Source organism: Hordeum vulgare, chromosome 2H (assembly GCF_904849725.1).
Source record: "Hordeum vulgare subsp. vulgare chromosome 2H, MorexV3_pseudomolecules_assembly, whole genome shotgun sequence".
In the NCBI taxonomy this organism is placed as follows: Eukaryota; Viridiplantae; Streptophyta; class Magnoliopsida; order Poales; family Poaceae; genus Hordeum; species Hordeum vulgare.
In genome coordinates, this window is record NC_058519.1 from 621,778,482 (window position 1) to 621,799,009 (window position 20,528).

At 43.7% G+C, this 20,528-nt stretch overlaps 2 protein-coding genes across 2 annotated transcripts; both read right to left on the bottom strand.

The window, feature by feature from the left end:
* Window positions 1-1,622: 1,622 nt before the first annotated feature.
* Window positions 1,623-3,183, bottom strand: LOC123430905 (thioredoxin-like protein CXXS1). The gene is made up of 3 exons (XM_045114735.1): window positions 2,905-3,183; window positions 2,347-2,469; window positions 1,623-2,024 (listed from the first exon to the last, which is right to left on the bottom strand). The coding sequence occupies exons 1-3, from the start codon at window positions 3,016-3,018 to the stop codon at window positions 1,845-1,847; spliced, it is 417 nt and encodes a 138-aa protein (XP_044970670.1). The 5' UTR covers window positions 3,019-3,183; the 3' UTR covers window positions 1,623-1,844.
* Window positions 3,184-5,769: 2,586 nt separating this feature from the next.
* Window positions 5,770-20,522, bottom strand: LOC123430906 (disease resistance protein PIK6-NP-like). The gene is made up of 3 exons (XM_045114736.1): window positions 20,197-20,522; window positions 17,346-17,561; window positions 5,770-8,274 (listed from the first exon to the last, which is right to left on the bottom strand). The coding sequence occupies exons 1-3, from the start codon at window positions 20,460-20,462 to the stop codon at window positions 6,033-6,035; spliced, it is 2,724 nt and encodes a 907-aa protein (XP_044970671.1). The 5' UTR covers window positions 20,463-20,522; the 3' UTR covers window positions 5,770-6,032.
* Window positions 20,523-20,528: the final 6 nt, after the last annotated feature.

Below are 20,528 nucleotides of genomic sequence, written 5' to 3' on the forward strand. Positions count from 1 at the left end.
ATCAGCTCTCGGCAAAAAGGACAAATCGGGTCAAAAAAATTGTGAACAGTCAACCTTTTTCACAGACCCAAATTTTGTCTTTTTTGCCGAGAGATGCTCAGATGTCCAAATAACTTGAAATTTGAAGCGAACCTCACGCATCAAAATATCTACAACACCAAAAAAAATGAATTTTTTTGAATTTGTTTAGTATTTGTTTTGATTTTTTCGTCGGCGCGGGTGGAGATGCACCCGAGAGCCGAAACACTGCGTCCCATTATAAGCATAAATAAATATGATTTCAACATGATTCATTCATTCATATAACATCTACTATACACATATACCTCATGCATTATATCATATCAACATGCATCATATCAAAACAAACGTTAGAGTTAATTCCTCCAACATGCATCATATCATCATTTTAAAACAAACATGGACTAGGGTTCATCTTGAGCATAATCCTCCCAACAATATCCACTATACATCACGCATCATATCATATCAACATGCATCATATCAAAAGAAACATAGGAGTTAATTCCTCCAACATGCATTATATCAACACTTTTTCAAACAAAAAAAATGAAACTAGGGGTCATCTTCACACTACCATTCCAACTAGTGACTAGAGTTAATATTCAACCCCATAGAACATCTAGAATCAACCTAAAACAAATCTTGGCTCCAAAAAATAAATCTAGTTCAAAAATAGGGTTGATTTGAATCAAATAATGCGTCGAATCAAAAACTATTTGGCTAAAACTAATTGAAGGGATTGGAGGAGCTTACTTTTCTCTTTTTGAAGCCATCTCGATCCACAAAAACCGTTGAAAATTGAAAAAGATCCCAGGAGGGGATTGGAGAGATGAGAGGGGGAGGAAGAGGGTCCTTCCACTGTTCTTGTGGCGGGGTGGGGAAGAAAGAGGAAGTGGAAATCGGAGCCTCTCGGCCCAAATAACTGCTAGGACCCTACCGTCATAGTTCCTAACGGTAGGGTCAGTCAGGCTACCGTTGGGCCGGGTGGCGGTAGGGGCCCAACGGAGCTCACAACGTCCACCATCAGCTGCTGACGTGAATAAGTCAGCTATCGTCAGGGTGTCCGACGGTAAAAAAAGAGTCAAATCTTAAAGAAAATCTCAATGGGGACCAGATCGGGCTAAGCTTAGTTAAAAGGGTCAAAACACAAATTTAAGCTACCACCACGGTTGATAAAGTCCTCTCCAACAATAATGTATAGAGTGCCCACAGAATGCAGCACGGAGCTGAATCCGACATGTGGCTGGTCTGGAGATCTGGTCACATGATGCACTGGGCCAGCAACAGGCTTGCAGTTTTGTTCATTCCAAGGTGGTGGTTAGTAGGTTCGGTGGGAATCTGCCTACTGATTCCAGATGCACTCGTACCAACACCGAGATCGATGATATGATACTACCTACCTACCAACTTCAGTAGCAAAAGCTACTGACATAATCATAGGAAAAGTTCAGTACAATAACCAAATCATCCGTGTAGCTGCACTTTTGCAGTGCTGCAGAGGAGATCACACCGTCTGTTTTTCTATCTTCACCCCAAGAGCCAAGAGCGACCAAACAAACAATATGTAGTAACATTTCAGAAAGAAACATCATCTATACTCAATCTCAAAACAAAAACACTAGCATGTACTATATGTAGTAGCATTTCAGAAAGCAGCAAGTCACAGTTGCAGCGGCCAGCGGGCCAGTAGCCAAGTCACACGCCCTACTCTCCTCTAGTAGGAACACACACACACATCAGACAAGATCAGATTCAGAGTCACACACACCGGAAGCAAGCGAACAGCAGTTTGAAAAGTTTCAGGGACTACGGCAAAACAGCTATTTTTCGATGACTATGTCAGGGAGAGTGGTAACGGCGGAGCTGAGCGAATCGTCGTCGGAGTCCACCATCTTGTGGAGCTCGTCCGAGTTGGCGCCGACGATCTTCTTCATCACCTCCTTGCCTTTGATCAGGAAGAAGGTGGGCATGGCCTTCACCCCCAGCTTGGAAGACACGCCCTGCATGTATGTACAGCACACATCGTTGCAGCTCATCAGATTAAGTAGGCCTTCTTGAGACCAAATTACATCTAACAAAAATCTTCACAGCAAATTGCGAACTGAATCAATGGAGCAACTGTTTATTGAGAATAATTAGGGGAATGAATGATTGGTTCATTTTTGACTGATTCGGTGAAACGTCGCGTCAGTTTTTGTTTCTCTGAAGAAGGTTCAGCCTAAATCTTGTTGTTGAAGACTGATGTGATGTTTTGAAGTAGATAAACAATAACGAGCCATGAGGCGAGAATAATTAGGGGGAATTGACAGAATGATTGGTTACCGGGACATCGTCGACGTCGACGAAGAGGAAGAGCATGTCGGGGTGGGTCTGGGCGAGCTCCTCGAACTTGTAGTTCATGGACAGGGACGTGACGCACCATGACGCCCCAAAGTGAGCAGCGACCTGCACAACACGGAGGGATAATGTAACCAAAGCCACCTTTTTAAGTATAACTAAATTTAAAAGAAAAAGACTTTGAGTAATCGTCAGGCCATTGCAATTCCCATCAATTAACAGGATTTTTTTTTTGCTTTGTACTCCTAGAAGACATAAAAACAACACAGGAACATGATTGAACATGCCATGGATGACATTTTTACAGAAAAAAAAGGAAGCTTCTTAACAAGCGGCCAAACACGCAGAGGCCGTTGACGCCGCAAAATCTCCGGCTATAAATGTGGGATTTTGAGGATCCACCACGGCATGAAACCGCATCCGGCTTCAGAGAATTGAGCAGAGTATCAACAAGAAACCGGGCCAAGAGTTGGGGGAAGAAGAGAAGATGGAGGAGGAGGAGGAGGAGGAGGCAAAGATTGAAGGGATAAACCGGGGACGCACGGTGCGGCCTTCGTTGGCGGCCTGGGCGGTGAAGAGCTCCCAGGACGCCTCCTTGTCCACCTTGACCACCCTGCAGCTGCCCACCTCCCGCGGCCGCTGGATCTCCACGTCCATCTCTCTCTTCTTCTTCTTCGGTCTCCCCTCCCTCTTCCTCTTCCTCTTCCTTCCTCCTCCAGCAACGAGGAGTTCGACCAAGAACAAGAACAAGAAAAGGCGAGGGAGGAAGTGGCAATCCACGACGTGCTGGTGCCGCGCTCGCACCAGATAAGCCGCAACGCACCGCGCCGCGCACAGGATTATATTCCGCTGCTGCGCGCTGGGCCCGGCCCGGTCCCGTCCAGGCTCGGTTGCTTTGTCCGGTTCCGATATCTACTACTCCCTCCGTTTCTAAACATAAAACTTTTTAAAGATTTCACTATAGACTACATACGGAGTAAAATGAATGAACCTACACTTTAAAGTATGTCTATGTACATCCCTATGTATTTTATAATAAAATCTCTAAAAGGTCTTATATTTAGGAACGGAGGGACTACTACTACCACCAGTACAACTAGCACCAATGGCCCCAGTAGAAGCAGCTGTGCAGTTCGTGAAAGGGCGGGCATGAGCTTACGTCGACCACACAATGGATATTGTAGCACCCTAAGATATAAAATATAAATCTTTAGCAGTACAGTAGAAAACATAACCTGTGACCTAGGCAGGGTGGCATGTCGACGGCGACGGGGATGGCTGTCTGTCTCCTTCGCCGAGAGGGGAAAAAGGAATGGCCATCAGGTGAGAATGAGCTTTAAAACAGCACCAGCAGCGTCGCGTCGCATCGCATGGCTTTTGCCGGTCATCAAATAGCAGGAGAGAACGGGCCGCTTGGGAGATCGATCCGCGTCACGTACGGTGCGCCGGTGCGTGGTGACGCTGGCGTGGCTTCTGGAATCCAGCTCGCTCGCTCGCCGCTTGGTTTTGGAGCTGGCCGCTAATTGTTTGTTTCTCACAACACTCTTGATTAGCCTCCCTCCGCTGTTATTTCCAGGCTCTTTTAATCATCGGATACTGCTAGTAGTACATGGTCTTATGCGCCGCTGTTGCTGCTCCTTCTTCTTTTGCTGAATGTACTGCTCAATTAATATGAGCCGTCCATTTCGTGTCGTCTGATGCTTCTTATTACCTATTGGAAAGGTAAGACATGGACAACAATCTTGTAGGGTGAATGATAACTTTTTTTCCTTCATTATTACGTACAAAGTAACATAGTAGTAGTATTTCTTTGAGACATTTACAAACAAGTTTGCTAGGGTTGATGATGATTCTCAAACCAAGAACAACCCAAGCAATTACCAAGCACCTATATTATCCGTGGTCCTACTTGAGTCCCTCCATAACAAACGGTAAAGGGTATATTTGTGAGTTTGATGAACATGTTTTTTTTTTGCTACATTGTTACCCCCTCCGTCCCAAAATAAGAGTCTCAACTTTATACTAGATCTAGTAAAAATAGAAGACTTCCCCGAGCCTCAACAACGACACCTGGGAGAAACCCCCCACCCTCCCCCCGCCCCCGCTCCCGCTCCCTAGAGTTCCCCCTCCCTCCCTCCCCCCCCCCCCCGCCACAGACGGCGGCCTTCCTAGGGCCCCTGCCGCCGCCGGCCGTCCCCGCCCCCATCCCCCTCTCCCCCTCCCGGATCCGCCCCGTGCCGGCTCCCCGGGAGGTGGCCGGGGCGGCGCGAGCCCCTCCCCTCTCCGACCTCCCTCCGTTCCCCTTCCCTCCCTGCCGTCGCCGACGGTCGCTCCCGGCGCTTGGCCGGGTGGTGTTCGCGGCGGCGGGACTGCATGTCCCCCCGCGCGCGGCTCCCTGCCCGGCGCATGGGGGTAGCGACGACCCGGCAGCAGTGTCCGACGACGGGCGAGGTGGTGGTGTTGCCCCTTGGCGATGAGACGGCGTGGTGACGCAGGTTGGCCGGCGGCGCGCCCCCGACCCAGATCTGGGCCATGTGGGCCCCATCTGGGTCCTAGCGGGCCGGCTCCCGACGTGGCTTCATCGTCGTCTGTGTGGTGAGGAGGAGGAGCAGCTCGAACGGGGTGCAGCGACGCCGATGGCGGGAGCTTTACGGACGTGGAGAGCCCGGCCGGGCCTATGGGTCCACGGGCCTGGTATGCTCCTGCTATTGTGCCCGGCCGGCTATCGTCATCGACGGTGGAGGTTGTACCCTCCCGCGTGCCGACAGTGTTGTGGCTCCTAGTCCCGGCTCATATTCCCCGCTGTGCAGGCCTCACTTCATGGTGCAGTGGTGACACGGCGTGGAGGCTTCATGACCGCGGTGGCGCAAGATGGTGGTCGGTTTGGTGGCAGGCTCTGGAGCATCCGAGGTGAAGGTTGGGATCGGGGGAAACCCGTGTCGTCCTGGCCGACACCGACGCGGCGACGCCTGTGGGTGCCGCCGGACCTTCCTAGAGGGCTTCGAGGGCGACCCTTCCTCTTGCCTCGTCACGTACCGGGGGAACCCTTGGTAGCAGCGTCGTCATCGTCGCGGTCCTTCTTGGAGGTGTTGATTGGTACCGGTGCTTCGGAGCCTTGGAGCTTGGTGGGAGATCTTCGGTGGGCGCAGTGGTCGTGAAGCGTCTTCGTTTCCGTCGATCCTCCGTTGTCGGCATTTTTCTCTTGTTGTTTCTCTTTCGTTTTTTTGGGTGTGATTGTGCTGCTTCCGTCCCAGCACCTGCTGTTGATTGTATCGGTTTGTTGCTTTGTAATACAAAGCGGGGGAAACCCTTTTTCGACTATACTAGCTCTAGTATAAAATTGTATTAAGAGTTAAGACACTTATTTTGAGACGAAGGGGGTACATTATATAAATAACAACAATGACAACAGTTATAACAAACAATATTAAAATAAATTCAGACTTAGCATACTATACATGCTTGACTGCTTGAGTTGTGAATGCACGAAACCTTTAACACAATACATAGTTCACAATATTAACACAAGCACACAAACACACACAATCATAAAATGAGTCTAGTAGCCACATAGTACATAAGAATAATGACACGGTAAATCATACAACTTTAGCTGATGGGGTGTCATTTCCAGTTGTTTATCATGTATGCCCACTTATTTTTTTAGAAGATCAATCAAATAGTCTTCTTATTAACGACCTTTTGTTTTCAACATTATCCTTTTTTAGAAGATCGGCCACAATAGTCTTCTTCTGGTCGACGTTTTCCTTAAAGAGACAACAATATTCACCATACTGGGAGTGAATATCCAATTCTTCGAGTTTTGGAAGCGCATTCTTGGCCTCAAATCTCTTTAGTTTTTCCACATCAACCATGAGCTTCTTCAGGCAACGAAATCCACCAGGAGAGATGGCAATACAGTCACCCCTGTAGGAGTTGGGATACAGGGCAAGGCTGGCAAGAAAGGGCAGCTCAGCCAGCTTGTCAATGAATTCTTGAGATATACTTGTTCTCACCAGTGAAAGTGTAATGAGATTAGGAAGGAAAAAGCCACCATTCAACTCAGATGGCAAATCCAGCTTTCCTTCTAACACTATGAACTTGAGGCGGCGATGTGTGTAGCTAGTGAACACACTTGATGGAATATTTTTGCCTTTTATGATTAGAGTCCTAAGGTTCTCAAGCTTGTTTAGAGCATCTGAGAGAGCCCCCACATCGCCTTCCGAAGAATACCCAACTCTTAAGTACTCAAGATGGATCATCTCACCTAATGTCCCAACCAAATCTTGTTCCAATGTATCAAGTTGTACGGAGTCAAGTGTTTGTAGGTTCTTCAACCCGCCAATTTTCTCAGGGAATTTCAGGAAACCACCAAAAACATGCCTTAGTGTCTTAATCATCCAGAAGGCCAATGGGAGTTCCCGAACATTAGTTTCCCTCACATCTAGTGTCTGAAGACTAGTGAGCCTTCCAATGGATTGTGGGATTTCCGCTAATGAACAAGATGTAATTCCAAGGTAATGCACATGCACAACATTGCCTATTTCATCTGGCAACCTCTGACCAATCTCGATGCCTTGTAGATTGATGACACGGAGGAACTCTGATCTATGCAACAATCCTTGTATATGAGATTTGATGTCTTTGTTCCTCTTCCACTTAGAGATTTTCCTAAGTTGAGGCGAGCAACATAAATAAATTTGATCTTCTTTGGGATCCTTGTAATCTTGCTCAAAGTGTGAGAAGATTGATCGTAGCTTTGGCAAAGAACTAGCTAGGACAGCATATTTGTCGGTGGAGTTCTGTAGAGAGAGGCGACGAGCACTTGTTAATGTGGGGATATCATCACCATTGTGGACTTCCACAAAACTTGCCTCTTGTGCTTCAAACTGCAAAAATTCATGGATTTTGTTCTGGATGGTGACAAATATACTCCCAGCACTAGATGTATCTTCATCATCCATATGCACGGGCTTAACTAGATTCCTTGCAATCAACTCATTCAGGTATATGTAACCCACCTTCTCCATTGTCTTCCCACCTTTTGGTCTTAGGAATCCCTCTGCCATCCACAAACACACCAATCTGCGGGCTTCAATCTTGATGTTGGCGGGCAGTGCAGCAAAGTATAGGAAGCAACATTTCAGCTCATGTGGGAGATCATCGAAGCACACCGATAGTATCCTATGTAGTCGCTTCGATTGCTTGGACATAAGATAGTCAAATACATTGGTCCACTCACTTGGAAACTCCTTGGTTTGTAAAAGACCTGACAAAAGAGCGATGCCAAGTGGCAATCCTTCGGTGATATTGTGGATGTCTTGGTGGCGATCATGAATTTTTTTGTCTTGCACTTCAATATGGAGTAGCCTCCTGTGGAATAGTTCTACAGCAGTCTTCTGTCCAAGTGATTCTAAATTAATAATGACATGGGGATATCCGTTAGGTGGCTCTTCTGGTTTATGTTGTGTGATATGCACTATTCTGCTACCTTTAGCACTAATTTTGAGGCTAAGCAGAATGTTCTTCCAGTCGGTGCTGCTAACTTCACCATCTATCACTAGCAAGTATTTCTGACCTATTGTTTTTTCTTCAAAAACTTTGTCGACATTGCTTCTAGTGCAATTCTTGCCATCTCCTGACAGTTTTTGAACGATTTGCCACTGAATATTGATTGCTGTTAGATAAGGTGCAAAACTCTCCATTGCATGAACAGTGAACCTTTTCTTATCTATCTTATCATATACGTCTCTAACGAGAGTAGTCTTGCCAACACCACTTTTTCCAACCACTGAGATCACAACCGGATGGTGGTGATATTCATTCTCTTCTTCAATGGGATGAAGAAGAACATTCTCGAGTTTCTTCCGTTTATCATGATGTATTGGCATATGTGGTGGCACTAAATCATCCCTGTAATTCAATCATTATTAATTGTTAGTACTTAGTAGTAGTTAGTAAGAATATTTCAAATGAATAAGTTTGCATTCCTATGTTCGGTGTGACTAAGAAGAGCATTCTCTAGTTTTTTTGGTTATCTTCATGTATTGGCACATGTGGTGACAAGATCATCCCTTTAATTCAAGCAATGTTACTTGTTAGTAATTCATAGTAGTTAGTAAGTAAACCTAAAATGAATCATGTTACATCTCAATATTATTGTAGTGTGATATCAATCCTTTCTAGGGATTTTAGTATTGTAGGTGGAACCTAGGTAACACTTTCCAATATAGCCAACTCGTAATGCATTTGTGTAGGGTAAAACAATTCTTTGAATAATTACTAAGTATTTAATTTATATACTTATAGTGAGTATTTGATCATTTTCAGACTTTCTTCCAATCATGTGCCTAAGATATAAGTAGCTATTAACAATGATTGCATCATTTTGTTCAAGGTGCCAATATTTTGTTTCAACTGTATCAACAATATAGCAAAATAATAATATGTTTGCAACACTTACAACATTTGATCACAACAAAATAGAAAATGATAATGCACCAAAATTTATGACAAGATTGCAGCATGATCGTGAAAATTACTCACTATTACACATTTGGATGGGTGTGTTGCTACACATAAGGCATATCACTGGCTTATGATGAACCGTATAAATTTTTAGTCAATATACTATGCGGGACAAGAGTTAAAAGATATGATGATATTGGTTACATCATAAGGTGGAGGACCATATATGTATCGGTTGTCCACATTGTTTGTGAATGTTTGGATTTGCAAAAGATCATACTCGAGTATTTCACACACATTTCCATTGACAAACACGGCTTGTGATTTCTCAAGTGGAAAAACTATATGTGAGAAGTTCATGCCTTTAATTAAATCTGACTACACAATTATATTTGTGTTGTATGCTTGTATGATAATGTGTTTCATCATGGGTTGTTTCTGTCTTTTATCAATTCATAATGGTGTTGTTTTATTACAGTGGCAACTATGAAGACAAAGCTTTATTTCACACTAGCCTACACAGGGTTTGGACGGTAACATAGGGAAATAACCTCATAAAATGATGTATCAAAGATGGTCACATATAAAACCAACTATAATAAATGTATCACATTCTAGCCTTTGAATAACTCGCAATGATAAGAGCAACTCTAGCAGACCCCGCAAAAGACGCAAACCCGTAAAATTCCGATGAGTATGCGGGTTCGGCTCATTTTTTCGGATAGAACAGAGCCCGCATACTCGCCCGGCCCGTAAAAAAATTTGCCGCGGCCCGCAAACCGCACGCCCTGATCACTATATCTACGGTTCCGCGGTGCATTTGCGGGTCAAAACTATATCCCCCGCCGCCGCCGAGCCACGCAATTCCCCACCCCCCCTTCTCCACATTTCTCGCCACCGGCGACTACCTTCCGCCTCCAGCCGCCATGTGGGGCCGCATTTGGAGCTCCGGACGTGGCTCCGGCAGCAGATCCGACGACGGCAACGACCCCGAGCGCGAGCGGCGCGTCCGCTCCGACGCCGCGAGGAAGCGCGGGGCGAAGAGGTGGACCAACCGCGACCTCTCGCCACCACCGAGCTTCCTCGTCTGGGAGACGGAGGAGTACGACCGTCGGCATGGCCATACGCCGTCCTCGGCCACGGGCTCCTCCTCTTCTACGCCGGGAGCTTATTCCTACGCCGGGAGCTCCTCCTCTTCCGGAGAACGCCTTCTCCCTGTGAAGAGGCAGTGGTCGGAGGAGCCGGAGGACGTCGAGAGGAGCTCGTCCCCGTCAAGGAGGAGCCCGAGGAGCTCGGGAGCATATATGTAGTATGAACTTTCCGCGAAACTATATTTTCAAATTATGCAGTTTCATCTACGATTTCTGTTCGGCCGCGCATGTTTTCGACTCGCAAACGCGATCTTCGTGAAACCGCAAACGCGTTTTGCGGGTCAAGATTTTGCGGGATCTGCTAGAGTTGCTCTAAGTTAGCCACACCACTAGTCGTTGCATCTCAGAAAATCTGCCCGCAATATGGTTTTCAAACCAACTTGATGCATGTATGGGTGTGGGGAAGGGGTTGTACAAGTAATGATGGAATGTAGGTACTCATTAGCGTCATCCTCGTAGGTGGCATTTGACTCAACCACATTGCCTATGTCATGAAAGGTTAAACAATGGTGAGCGACTTCATGCCATGTTTGTACTCGATAGTGCGTCTCGACCACTATGATCTAAAATATGTGCTTCTTATCACCATGGTTGTCTAAGCTGGTGGCATGTTGTAGCATCATTTTTGGAACTTTTAAATAAATTATTTCTATTTACAAGGTTTATTTTATTTGCAAAACATTCGTTATTTATAAATGCACCGATTGATCGATCGTTTGATTCCATAGCATTACTAGTTTAAGACTCATTTTTTTGTAATGGTCATAATATGATTTTTCAATTATATTTACATTTATCAATTTACTAGATACTTCTTTCATTTGTGGTTATTTGGTCCTAAGTGCACGAGTGCTTCTATTTTTTCCTTTCAACATTTCTATCTATAAAAACTAATTCTTCACCCTAGAAAATGTTTGGTGTGTTTAAGAGCCCAAATAAATTGTTTTCCATCAAATATTTTCTAGTACGTATTGAATAATTATTGCCCCTAAAATACTATTTAGGCCCTTATGAAAGAATCCATGTTTATACTTCTCATCCAGTTGTGGAAAAAATTGAAAAGTTAATGTCTATAATTTTGCATGTTTAATCATTTCATACTATTATCATTCCAAATATGCAATGTTTTATCATTTATTTAGACTAAGGCCAACTTCAACGCAACACATCATTTTCTTCGAGTGTGTCTGTTTGGGTCCGTGCGGACAAAAAATACGACCCAACCCACAAACCCTCCTCATTTTTCTGTCTATTTTGTGTCCACCGGAATCCATTTTCGGCACAAATTTGATAGAAAATGGATCCGAAGCGGACACGAACCGGAAGTCTTGCATACTCCTCGTTCGGTTGCGTGTGTTTCATGTGAGCCCTGGACCGTCTATCATCAAATAAGAGGGGCACACCAACCCACCCATAGTCACCCTCTCTCTACTCGTTTTCTATATTTCTCCCCACCCATGCCGGCCATAGAAGCCCATCAGTCCGCCTCACCATCGTTCCCAGCCAACCTCGTCGCCGTTGTCGAAGGTCCACATGTCCACCACGCTGTCGTGGCCCTCCCTAGGTACTCGTCTGTGCCCACGAAGGGCATCAATGGTGCGACGGTTGGCTCCATGATGAGCTCCGACATGGCTCCCTACTGCTGCTCGCTGTTCTTTGATATGGAGGTCGTGAAGTCGCTCTTCTTGCTGCTCTGGCTACCGAAGAGGTTGGACATGAGATGCACTACAAGGCAGCGATGGACGAACTAGCGTTCATGCTCTGTCGTTTGCAATATGTCGTGCAGGGCTCGAGCTTGCGCCATGACTGCCATCCCCCGGGCCAACAACAGGTGCTTCCTAAGCTCATTGCTCATCACCACGGAGCTGGAGGAGGAGAGGTGCATGCGTCATGCGGCGAAAGAATCCCTCACAAGCTCCGAGATGCGCCTCAAGGCAAAGACGTAGGAGACGCTCGGGCACGGGACAACCTCAAGGCCAAGTCCACCGCCTCGTCCCGGGTGTGGCATCATCCCGGGTGTTGTGTATATCGCAGGCTTCACTCCTGCCAGTGTGCTGCACGTGCCGGTAGTGGAGGGACCTCACGGTTGCACCATAGCTGCCGCGCCCTGAGCCACGACAACTCACTCTCCCTTGTGCCCAGTCACGACGGCTCGCTCTCCCTCGCGCTCTATAGCAACATCGTTAGGTCTGCCACGTCGGAGAGAATGCGTAGCACCGTTCCACACTCTTCTAGCTCTCGGCCTCCCTCAGTTGCGAGCTCATCATCGATGTTGCTGCTGTTCGCGCCTGCTACGATGAAATGACGGGGGCAACCATCTTATCAAGTGGCGCAGCACCGTTGGGTGCAGAGGCCATGTCTGCCTATCCGTCGATGTCCACATGTTCGTTTGCCGGCCTAAATGGACACAAGTGAACAAAAATCCATGTCCGTTTGGATCGGCGGGCTGAAGTTGGCCTAACAAACTAATAAAGCGTGAGAGTGTTGGTCCCTTCATGAGTGTCCTGGGTTTCAAGAAAAATAGGTATTTTCGCACCTTCTAAAAATTCATGAAAAATCAAAAACGTTTTTACATCATAATAAAGGAAATAGAAGAATTAGGCGCCCAAGGGGAGGCCCTTGGGTCCGACATGCCTTATGGCTTTAGGCACATGGATGTGGGTCCCACATGGCTTGCCTTCCCTCGATTATCATGCCTTTGACTTTATATCTATTGCGTATTTTTCTGCTGCCACTACATCACGCTCCGAGGTGATCTAATCTATACCATATACTAGTGCTCTATTGGAGGGGGTGGGGTCATCACTTTTGTCATCGCCATCAACCCTTGGTGCTCGTGCTATGGGTTTGTAGCAATAGTTGTGCAACATGTTATATCCTGATTTCTTTAGTATGAAGATCACACGAACTAGATATCATGATTGGGATCTATATGATGCAATTATGGCTGTTACTTTTTCTATGTGAAAAGCTATTACTTTGTATCAAATTATATTATATGACTTATAGATGCATATTTTTCTCTCTAATTTTTTAGTCTAATAATTATTCAATATATACTAAAGATAAATAGTGGGAGTTTTATGCATCAGATGGTGTAATCTTTATAAGTTAAGTATTTTGAGGACAATAAGGGAAAATGCTCCTTTGGCCATTTATTAGTTGTAGTACCATTTAGGTATGTGTTAAGTTCACTTCGAACAAAGATGAAATAAATTGGGTGCCAACACAAGAAAGGTTCCTTTTCCTATTGGCCTTGTGACAATAACTTTGTAGACCATCCTGATCTTGACACTGAGAAAAGATCATGGGAATTTCAAGGCATCCGAGACAAGCCACTCTAGCACTATCGTTTATGGGTTGGGATAAGGGAATATGGAGGTCACGAGGTAATGGAGGACGTAGGAAGACTAGAAGTCCTAATGGTTAGGTAGGAATTATTACTCTTGCTCGTGTAGGTTGCAGGGTATGATACATGAATAAGACATCAACCGTGCGGAGCTAAAAAAAAGGGAAGTTTTCTTAAGCAACCTTACCCTTGTAATAATTTCAAGTTATTTCATCTTTCACCTTTATTATATTCCCTAAGGGACCAAAATACGGCCTTCAAAACTTCCCATGCATCGTAAAGAAAACATGAGGCCATGGTCATTGTATACACACATGCTTCGCGCACTCAGATAGAACCACTCAGCAAAGACCGACACCACTTTCACCGACTCGCCACTAGTGTGAAGTCAGCCCCGCCGAGGGTACAGAGGATGATAACCCCAAATGATTATTCCCCTCCATGCAAAACATACACGACATGGCTTACAACCATTGAGGAAGCTAGATCCCTCTCATGTTCAAACATTCGTTGGAGGGCCATCTTTCGGGGATGGTATGGCACTTGCAGCTCGAGATGGCTTGTTTGAGGATACATAAGCACAAATCGGCCGACGAAGCTCATCGGGAACCCCCAAGAAGGACAACATATCGACCACACATGCCACGTTTGATGGATCAATCTGTCACTATCTAACTAGTGAGAGGTTAAACCAAGGGGTATCATGGGGGCAAGGTACTTGGACTTTGAGGAACTCACGAGCTTCACCATATCACCTTATTTACTTTGACTGGGATCGAGTTGTGGGGTCTTGCGTCGTTTTCCACCATAACGAGCCATAACGTAGACTCCAACCTCCTTTTTTACCTCAATGATTTCTCACATCATGCCCTACTACTAGTGCAACTCCGCACATTGCTACAACTTAGAGCGATAGGCCCCGCTTTCCAATGGGATCGATCATGGGGAAAGCATACCTTGTAGGTTTAACACGATGATCAAAAGGAAGACAAAAATAGAACAGATAGATAGATGTGAAGCACAAGTTAATCCAAAGGGCCGGCACCGATTGCACTCTTTCTCGCCTAGGGCCTGGGGGCTTGCACTATGTGTCCCATCATGACTCTGTTGGTGGGCATATGGGGGAAGGTGCCCAAGTTTTTGGGCATAAAATTCTTTTGGTAGGGCCCTGATCTGGAACCAATGTCAAGGTCATAAAATTCATGCCACTACCCAAAGTTTAGAACTGTGGCCAAAGTCGGGATGACTTTCCTCATTTTTGGCTGTCTATACATTCGACTACAAAATGATATTGTTCACATTTGTGATACATAATGCTTTTCCCTCGGTCAAAGTCTCGTCTAGTATAAGATTGTTACATACTCAGGACAGGGTAGGGGGTTACTTAGGGGAGTGGTTCACCGAGTTAATGTTCCATCTTCATAAAAACATAATCGGGAAATGGTTTACAGTGGACAAGCTCAGATGATACTATCTCTACCACACTACCTCAAGCGAGAACACAATGTAATTTCACGTATTGGTGAGATCTTCTCCGTGAGCACACGTAAGTTACTTGCCTGGTGTTAAAGGGCTCGCTCCCGAGTCTTGGACCTAGGTGTGCCCTAGGAGGAACTCAGAAGCATGATGACATGTGGGGTATGTTGGTGATATAGCTATTAAGGATGTTCATTCTAACATCGGGATCACTAGATCCTAGCATATCCCCTGAAGATTGCAACCTAATTATCTGGACCCGTCAACCTATATGAATGGAAGATTACCATGCGTCCAGAAGCATTAAACTTCAGGAGAAACATACCTATAACCTAGCTCACCGTTGAGTAGACCTACACCATTGTAATCCTCTCAATGATGATAAAAATCTCAATAGGTAAGATCTGGGACTTTACCCAATTAGAAAACTGAAACTTGGTAACTACGTGTCACCCTCATCAAAGTTGAGATCCGTCACTACTAGGAGAAAGCCTAGTAGTAGCGCTTGTTTTACCCATAGCAGTAGCGCTGGTGGCAGCACTACTTCTAACGTGCTACGCATGTGGGCATCATCATTCCCTCTAATATCTTTTACGACCTTCAGTGTACATTGTAACTAAGATCAACAATACATTAATCATCAATACATGGCCAACGTTGCTATTGATAGTCGGTACACACATATGCCCTTGTGTATTTTATTGAGTGTGTGAGGCCTCGTGTCTGGAATAGGTTAATGACAACTCGGGCAAACAATGTATACATGTTTGAGCCTCCATGAGGAGCAGCTATATGATATACATATTACAATGGGTGTTCTTGACGCAGCATGATGGAATCTACTACCTAGGGCTTGACAGGTGATATCATATCCAACCTATCTAGAGCTAGGGTTACGAAGCTAGGGCAAAAGATAACTAGGATGCCATAGATTGATGATGTCTTTTGATGTGAGATATGCCCTAGAGTATGTTCTACATGTTTTCCTTTGTAGGGGTCCTTGGCCTCCTCGTATAAAGTCAAAGTGTCATCAATCGTGGTAGGCACAAACTCCTTTCAGAGTGTGTCTCCTCTTTCCATAGTCATATGGACACCTTCCCTTATCCCTGTATAGTCTAGTTTTTCTAAGGCAATGTCATGCCTAGATAGCTCTTGGGACCTACCATACAGAGAACTTCCCGAGTAAGCCCAATTACATTATTGGGTATCAAGAAATCTCATTAGGCATCCAATATCGATATGGTCATCGTATAGTGGTAGTTATATAGTAGATATACAATACGTAACGACAACATGTAAAAAGGGTGTCTAGAAAAAAAGTGTGTGTGGCAATGATTATCTTAAGAGAATCATTTTGGACCATCTTATAGTCATAAATGTAGTATGCCTAAGGTGATAACGGATTATACCAATGATATCCAAGTTCTAAATTTGTGGTGAGAGTTAATACTCCGCATAAAGGAAACAATCGCATATGCATATATAATAAATTATATTGCACTGCACATATTTTTATGCTTGATTAACTTTAAATTTACAGTTGACATATATATATAAACATACAGTCTATGATCAAACTAATGTCACCATCTATCTGGACTTTTCTACTTGAAAATTTATGAATAGAATCAAATCTTATTTGTCCATAATAAATTAGTACTCTTTTTATATTTTTAAAGCCATCATATTACTTGATGCCTCATTATCTTTCTTTTTTCTTTGATAAGTGAAGATTTAGCAAGTCTACAATTAGAATGTACTTGGGCTCTTTCTTTGAACAATCTACAAGCATGGAAGATGGAACCAAATCTAATTATCATATATAACATGATTAAACTCTTCTGAATTGATATTGTAAGGTCAACAAAAGACATCATAAGTCGGTCCTACCAAATTATTCTTATTTGGGTATTTGTCTTCATTTATTAATATCATATTTTTTCGTAATAAGAATTGTAAGATAGACAGATACACACACATAATCAAACAGAGCATGCATATAAGAGTGTTACAATTAATTTATTCTCCTATAGTCTCTCCTTTTCAAAATATAGTACAAAATAGATTTTATTTCTTCAGTCAAAATTTCTAGACTTTTACCAAGTTTATTAAAAAAATATTGACATCTAGATGACCAAATCAATATAATTAGATTCATAATGGAATAATTTTTATTTCAAATTGATTCAGTATCGTTGATATATATATACATATATATAATTTTCTCTATAAAGTATAAACATTGTCAAGAAGCTTGAAATATAAGAAAAAGATACGCACTACATTAGAGAATGGAAGGAGTACTTTTAAGAATCTAATACAACCTGCATGCACGGTCACACATGCATCGATCAATTAACCATGGAGAGAATACCATAATGATGACCATGGAGAGAATACCATAATGATGAGATATGCAGGATAAATGATAACGAAAACTGAATTTTGAAGCCTAATGGACAGAGGTTATAATCACCACACTAACTACTAGTAAACTAATTATAGCAAGTATAACTAAATAAAAAATCAGTCACACTTACAACTTTCTGTGGGCATAAGATATTGATGTAGCAGCTTTCCATGTTAATTCCGACTTCTTGTTCATGTCCTCCATTTTATACTTGTCTTTGTTTTCAATAATGTCCTCGAGCCTTGAGTTGATATCCTTTACTTTCACAGATAGCTTGCGTCGCATGGTTACTTGTGTTGTAAATGTTGCAACATATCTCATACTTGGACGAGCCCACCATGGATACCTTTACAACAAATAATTTGCACACACAAAATATTAGAGTAGATCGTATATGCAAATTAGACTATTACTTTAGGTCTACAACCTGGAGGGCGTATAAGCACAACACAATTGTAATCCTAACATGGTATAAACTATAGGGTAAAACCAAAGCTAAAGGCCAAACATAAAACCCCATGCATCTATAGTTGCAAGCGTTCCCCGGGCGACTTTATGCCTCACTTCTTGCGAGACGGTGTATGCCTCGCCTCAAGGAAAGTGTGAAGAGGGCCAGCCCAGTAGTGTGAGTTTGTTAGCTTGTGTTTCCTCGTGAGTTTTGTTCATTTTTTTATTTAATTTTACCATTGTTTATATTTTTAAATATAGAAAATATATATTTTAAAAGTTAATTTATTTATAGTGTTTAACAATCTTCACCGAATATTTTAAATTGTTCATGAAATTAAAAAATTGTTTGCACTATTTTAAAAATAGTTCATACCATTGAAAAGTTTGTGTAATTCAAAAATTTCCGCACGTTTAAACAAACGTTCATGCCATTTTTGAAAATGTAAAAAATTATTAGCTTTATGTGTAAAAAACATTTGCCATTCAAAATATTGTTTGTTACATTAAAAAATGTCCACATGTAAAAATTCATGCATTTTCAAAAAATATTTATGAATTATTATATATATTTGGTAATTTAAAAAACTGTTCCTAATATATGGAAAAGATGTTTGTGTCCTATGAAAAACATGTTCGTAAATACTTATGAAATGTTTGCATGTTTTGCGAGAATATTCATGACATTTTTGAAAAATGTTCAACATGTGTTTAAATTGTTTTTGGTTAAAAATATTTAATCTGCATTTTACAAATGTCACCATGTATTCAGATAGATATTCAATTTTTCGACATGTATGTAAAAAATATTCAATGTGTATCTAAAGCATTTTCAACATGTATTAGAAAATTGTTCCACTTGCATTTTAAAATTTTAAATATTAAAAAGATAAGAAGGGAAACTGAGAGAAAAAAATTGATAGTTTTTGAAAAGAAAAGGAGGCTCGAGCACCTGACCACTGCATCTATAGATACACAAAATACTTTTATTAAAGGCGATGCAAGTGAAACAAGGCAAAAGTCATCAACGAGAGGATGTTGTACAATTGTTGCCGAACCGTCGTGCCACAAGGGTCAAGGACCTCAAGAGAACGCCTTCAAAAAGGAAACAATATAGGTGTGGCCGCTACCCGTTGTGACGGAGTTTGAGTTTTCATCCAGAGATCACATCACCCATGCGTGAGTAGAGGAAACTAGCTCCACGATGATGCCTCCATTTAGGACTATGACGAATTCTCTATAGTCGATCCTCCCAAGGGAGCCTAGACCAGGAATGCATCAAGATGATAGAGTGCCTTGCCACCGACCAACAAAGCTCACCAAGATGCTCGGTGGCGGAAGACGTATCCCCATGACCGCCGAAGCAAACCCATCGTCCAGCAGGAGATCCTAGCACCCAAGGGGGTTGAGCTGCCTTCACACACCAAAACTGCAGCACGTCGCAACCATTGTAGCTCCACGAGCCAAGTGAGGAGATCCTAGCACCCAAGGGGGTTGAGCTGCCTTCACATACCACATCGTCGCCTCGTGGCATCCCGAGTACCACCACCAAATGGATCAAGGAAGATGTTGATCTGCGTTGGCTGACCACAACACTGCCCCCACACAACCACCAGTTGAGAGAGTAGTAGCACGATGCGACCACCACGTCAAGCCACCTCCCTGGCTTTGCTAGCGCAGACAACACGTTGTAGCCTCCGAAAATATGATTGAGGTATCAGACAGAAAGCATAGTGGTGTTGATGCTTTCAATGGTCTGGTTTTTTTTTCCTTCACCCATGTTTCCTAGATCTGTAGTCGCGTGACACTGCATGTTGGTATTTGTTACTTCTCACTTGCTTCCAAGTAGGTATGGAGACATTAGTGGAATATGGATGTTTTTTTTTAAGGGGAATAGTGATGTTCTTGCCTTTGGGCCATTCGTTTGACATGGCTTGGTGTGCCATCTGCATCATTTTCTCGTTGAAGGCATTGTTTGGAGTATCGTATAACTTGCTAGGTGAAGACCCTAAACTAGCTTATTTGGCCGAGTCCATCAATGTGGGCACGGATGTCACATAATTATTACAGTGGTGTATATGCTTACTCTCGATGTCTCTATACCGCATTGTTGCAGAAAGTGAGAGAGGCTTTTCTTTCAGCATCTAAAAAAATAGCCTTAGGCCATAATAATACAGATTAGGACTATATTCTATAATTTCCTTCAATAATGTGGAGTTTTGTTACTTTTTTTATACCTTACAATATATGCCACGTGGTTCCAATACTATGGGGTGACCTCACCAGAAAACGGAGAACGTCGCGGCGCCCTATATAGCTTACATTGACTGTTATTAGGTTCAGAAAAAACGACATGGGCATACATCCGATCGAATCCGAACTTTCATTCTCCTAGGAAGAAAATTCAGAACGCATGATCCTCCTCGCATCGCATGAGCACCAAGGCAGCATGATGTGGGTACGTACGGACACCAGAGGAGGATCACTACATGTAATGTAAACATGCATGCACGCAGACGCAGTAACCAATATACCTTGACATGTCGACCTGGAGGTAGTAGTGATCGACGGCGTCCTCGGCGTCGAAGACGGCGTCGCGCGTCTGCTGCAGCCACACCCTGGTGATCTCGTCGGAGAAGAGGTGGCGCTTGACGTCGGCCTCCCGGAGGAAGGCCTGCAGAAACATGAGCTTGTCGCGGAGCCTCCGGATGTCCTTGTTCACCGCCACCAGCGCCCGCGCCTGGCTCAGCGCCAGCTCCTGGAGCCTCCCCACCAGCGGCCCGATCAGCGCGTCCGCCATGGCCAAACCTTAGTTAGTTTGGTCTTTCGTTTCCCCGTCTGTCAACTACTCCTGCTATTATATGAG

Bases quoted from the DNA above. Each gene is read 5' to 3' on its own strand.
- LOC123430905 (XM_045114735.1), bottom strand. From the start codon at position 3,018: ATGGACGTGGAGATCCAGCGGCCGCGGGAGGTGGGCAGCTGCAGGGTG. The intron at 2,470-2,904 runs GTGCGTCCCCGG...CGTGTTGTGCAG, and splicing joins CCGCCAACGAAGGCCGCACC to GTCGCTGCTCACTTTGGGGC. The intron at 2,025-2,346 runs GTAACCAATCAT...ACATACATGCAG, and splicing joins TCGACGTCGACGATGTCCCG to GGCGTGTCTTCCAAGCTGGG.
- LOC123430906 (XM_045114736.1), bottom strand. From the start codon at position 20,462: ATGGCGGACGCGCTGATCGGGCCGCTGGTGGGGAGGCTCCAGGAGCTG. The intron at 17,562-20,196 runs GTATATTGGTTA...TTTGTTGTAAAG, and splicing joins CTCCAGGTCGACATGTCAAG to GTATCCATGGTGGGCTCGTC. The intron at 8,275-17,345 runs GTAAGTGTGACT...ATTGAATTACAG, and splicing joins TCTTATGCCCACAGAAAGTT to GGATGATTTAGTGCCACCAC.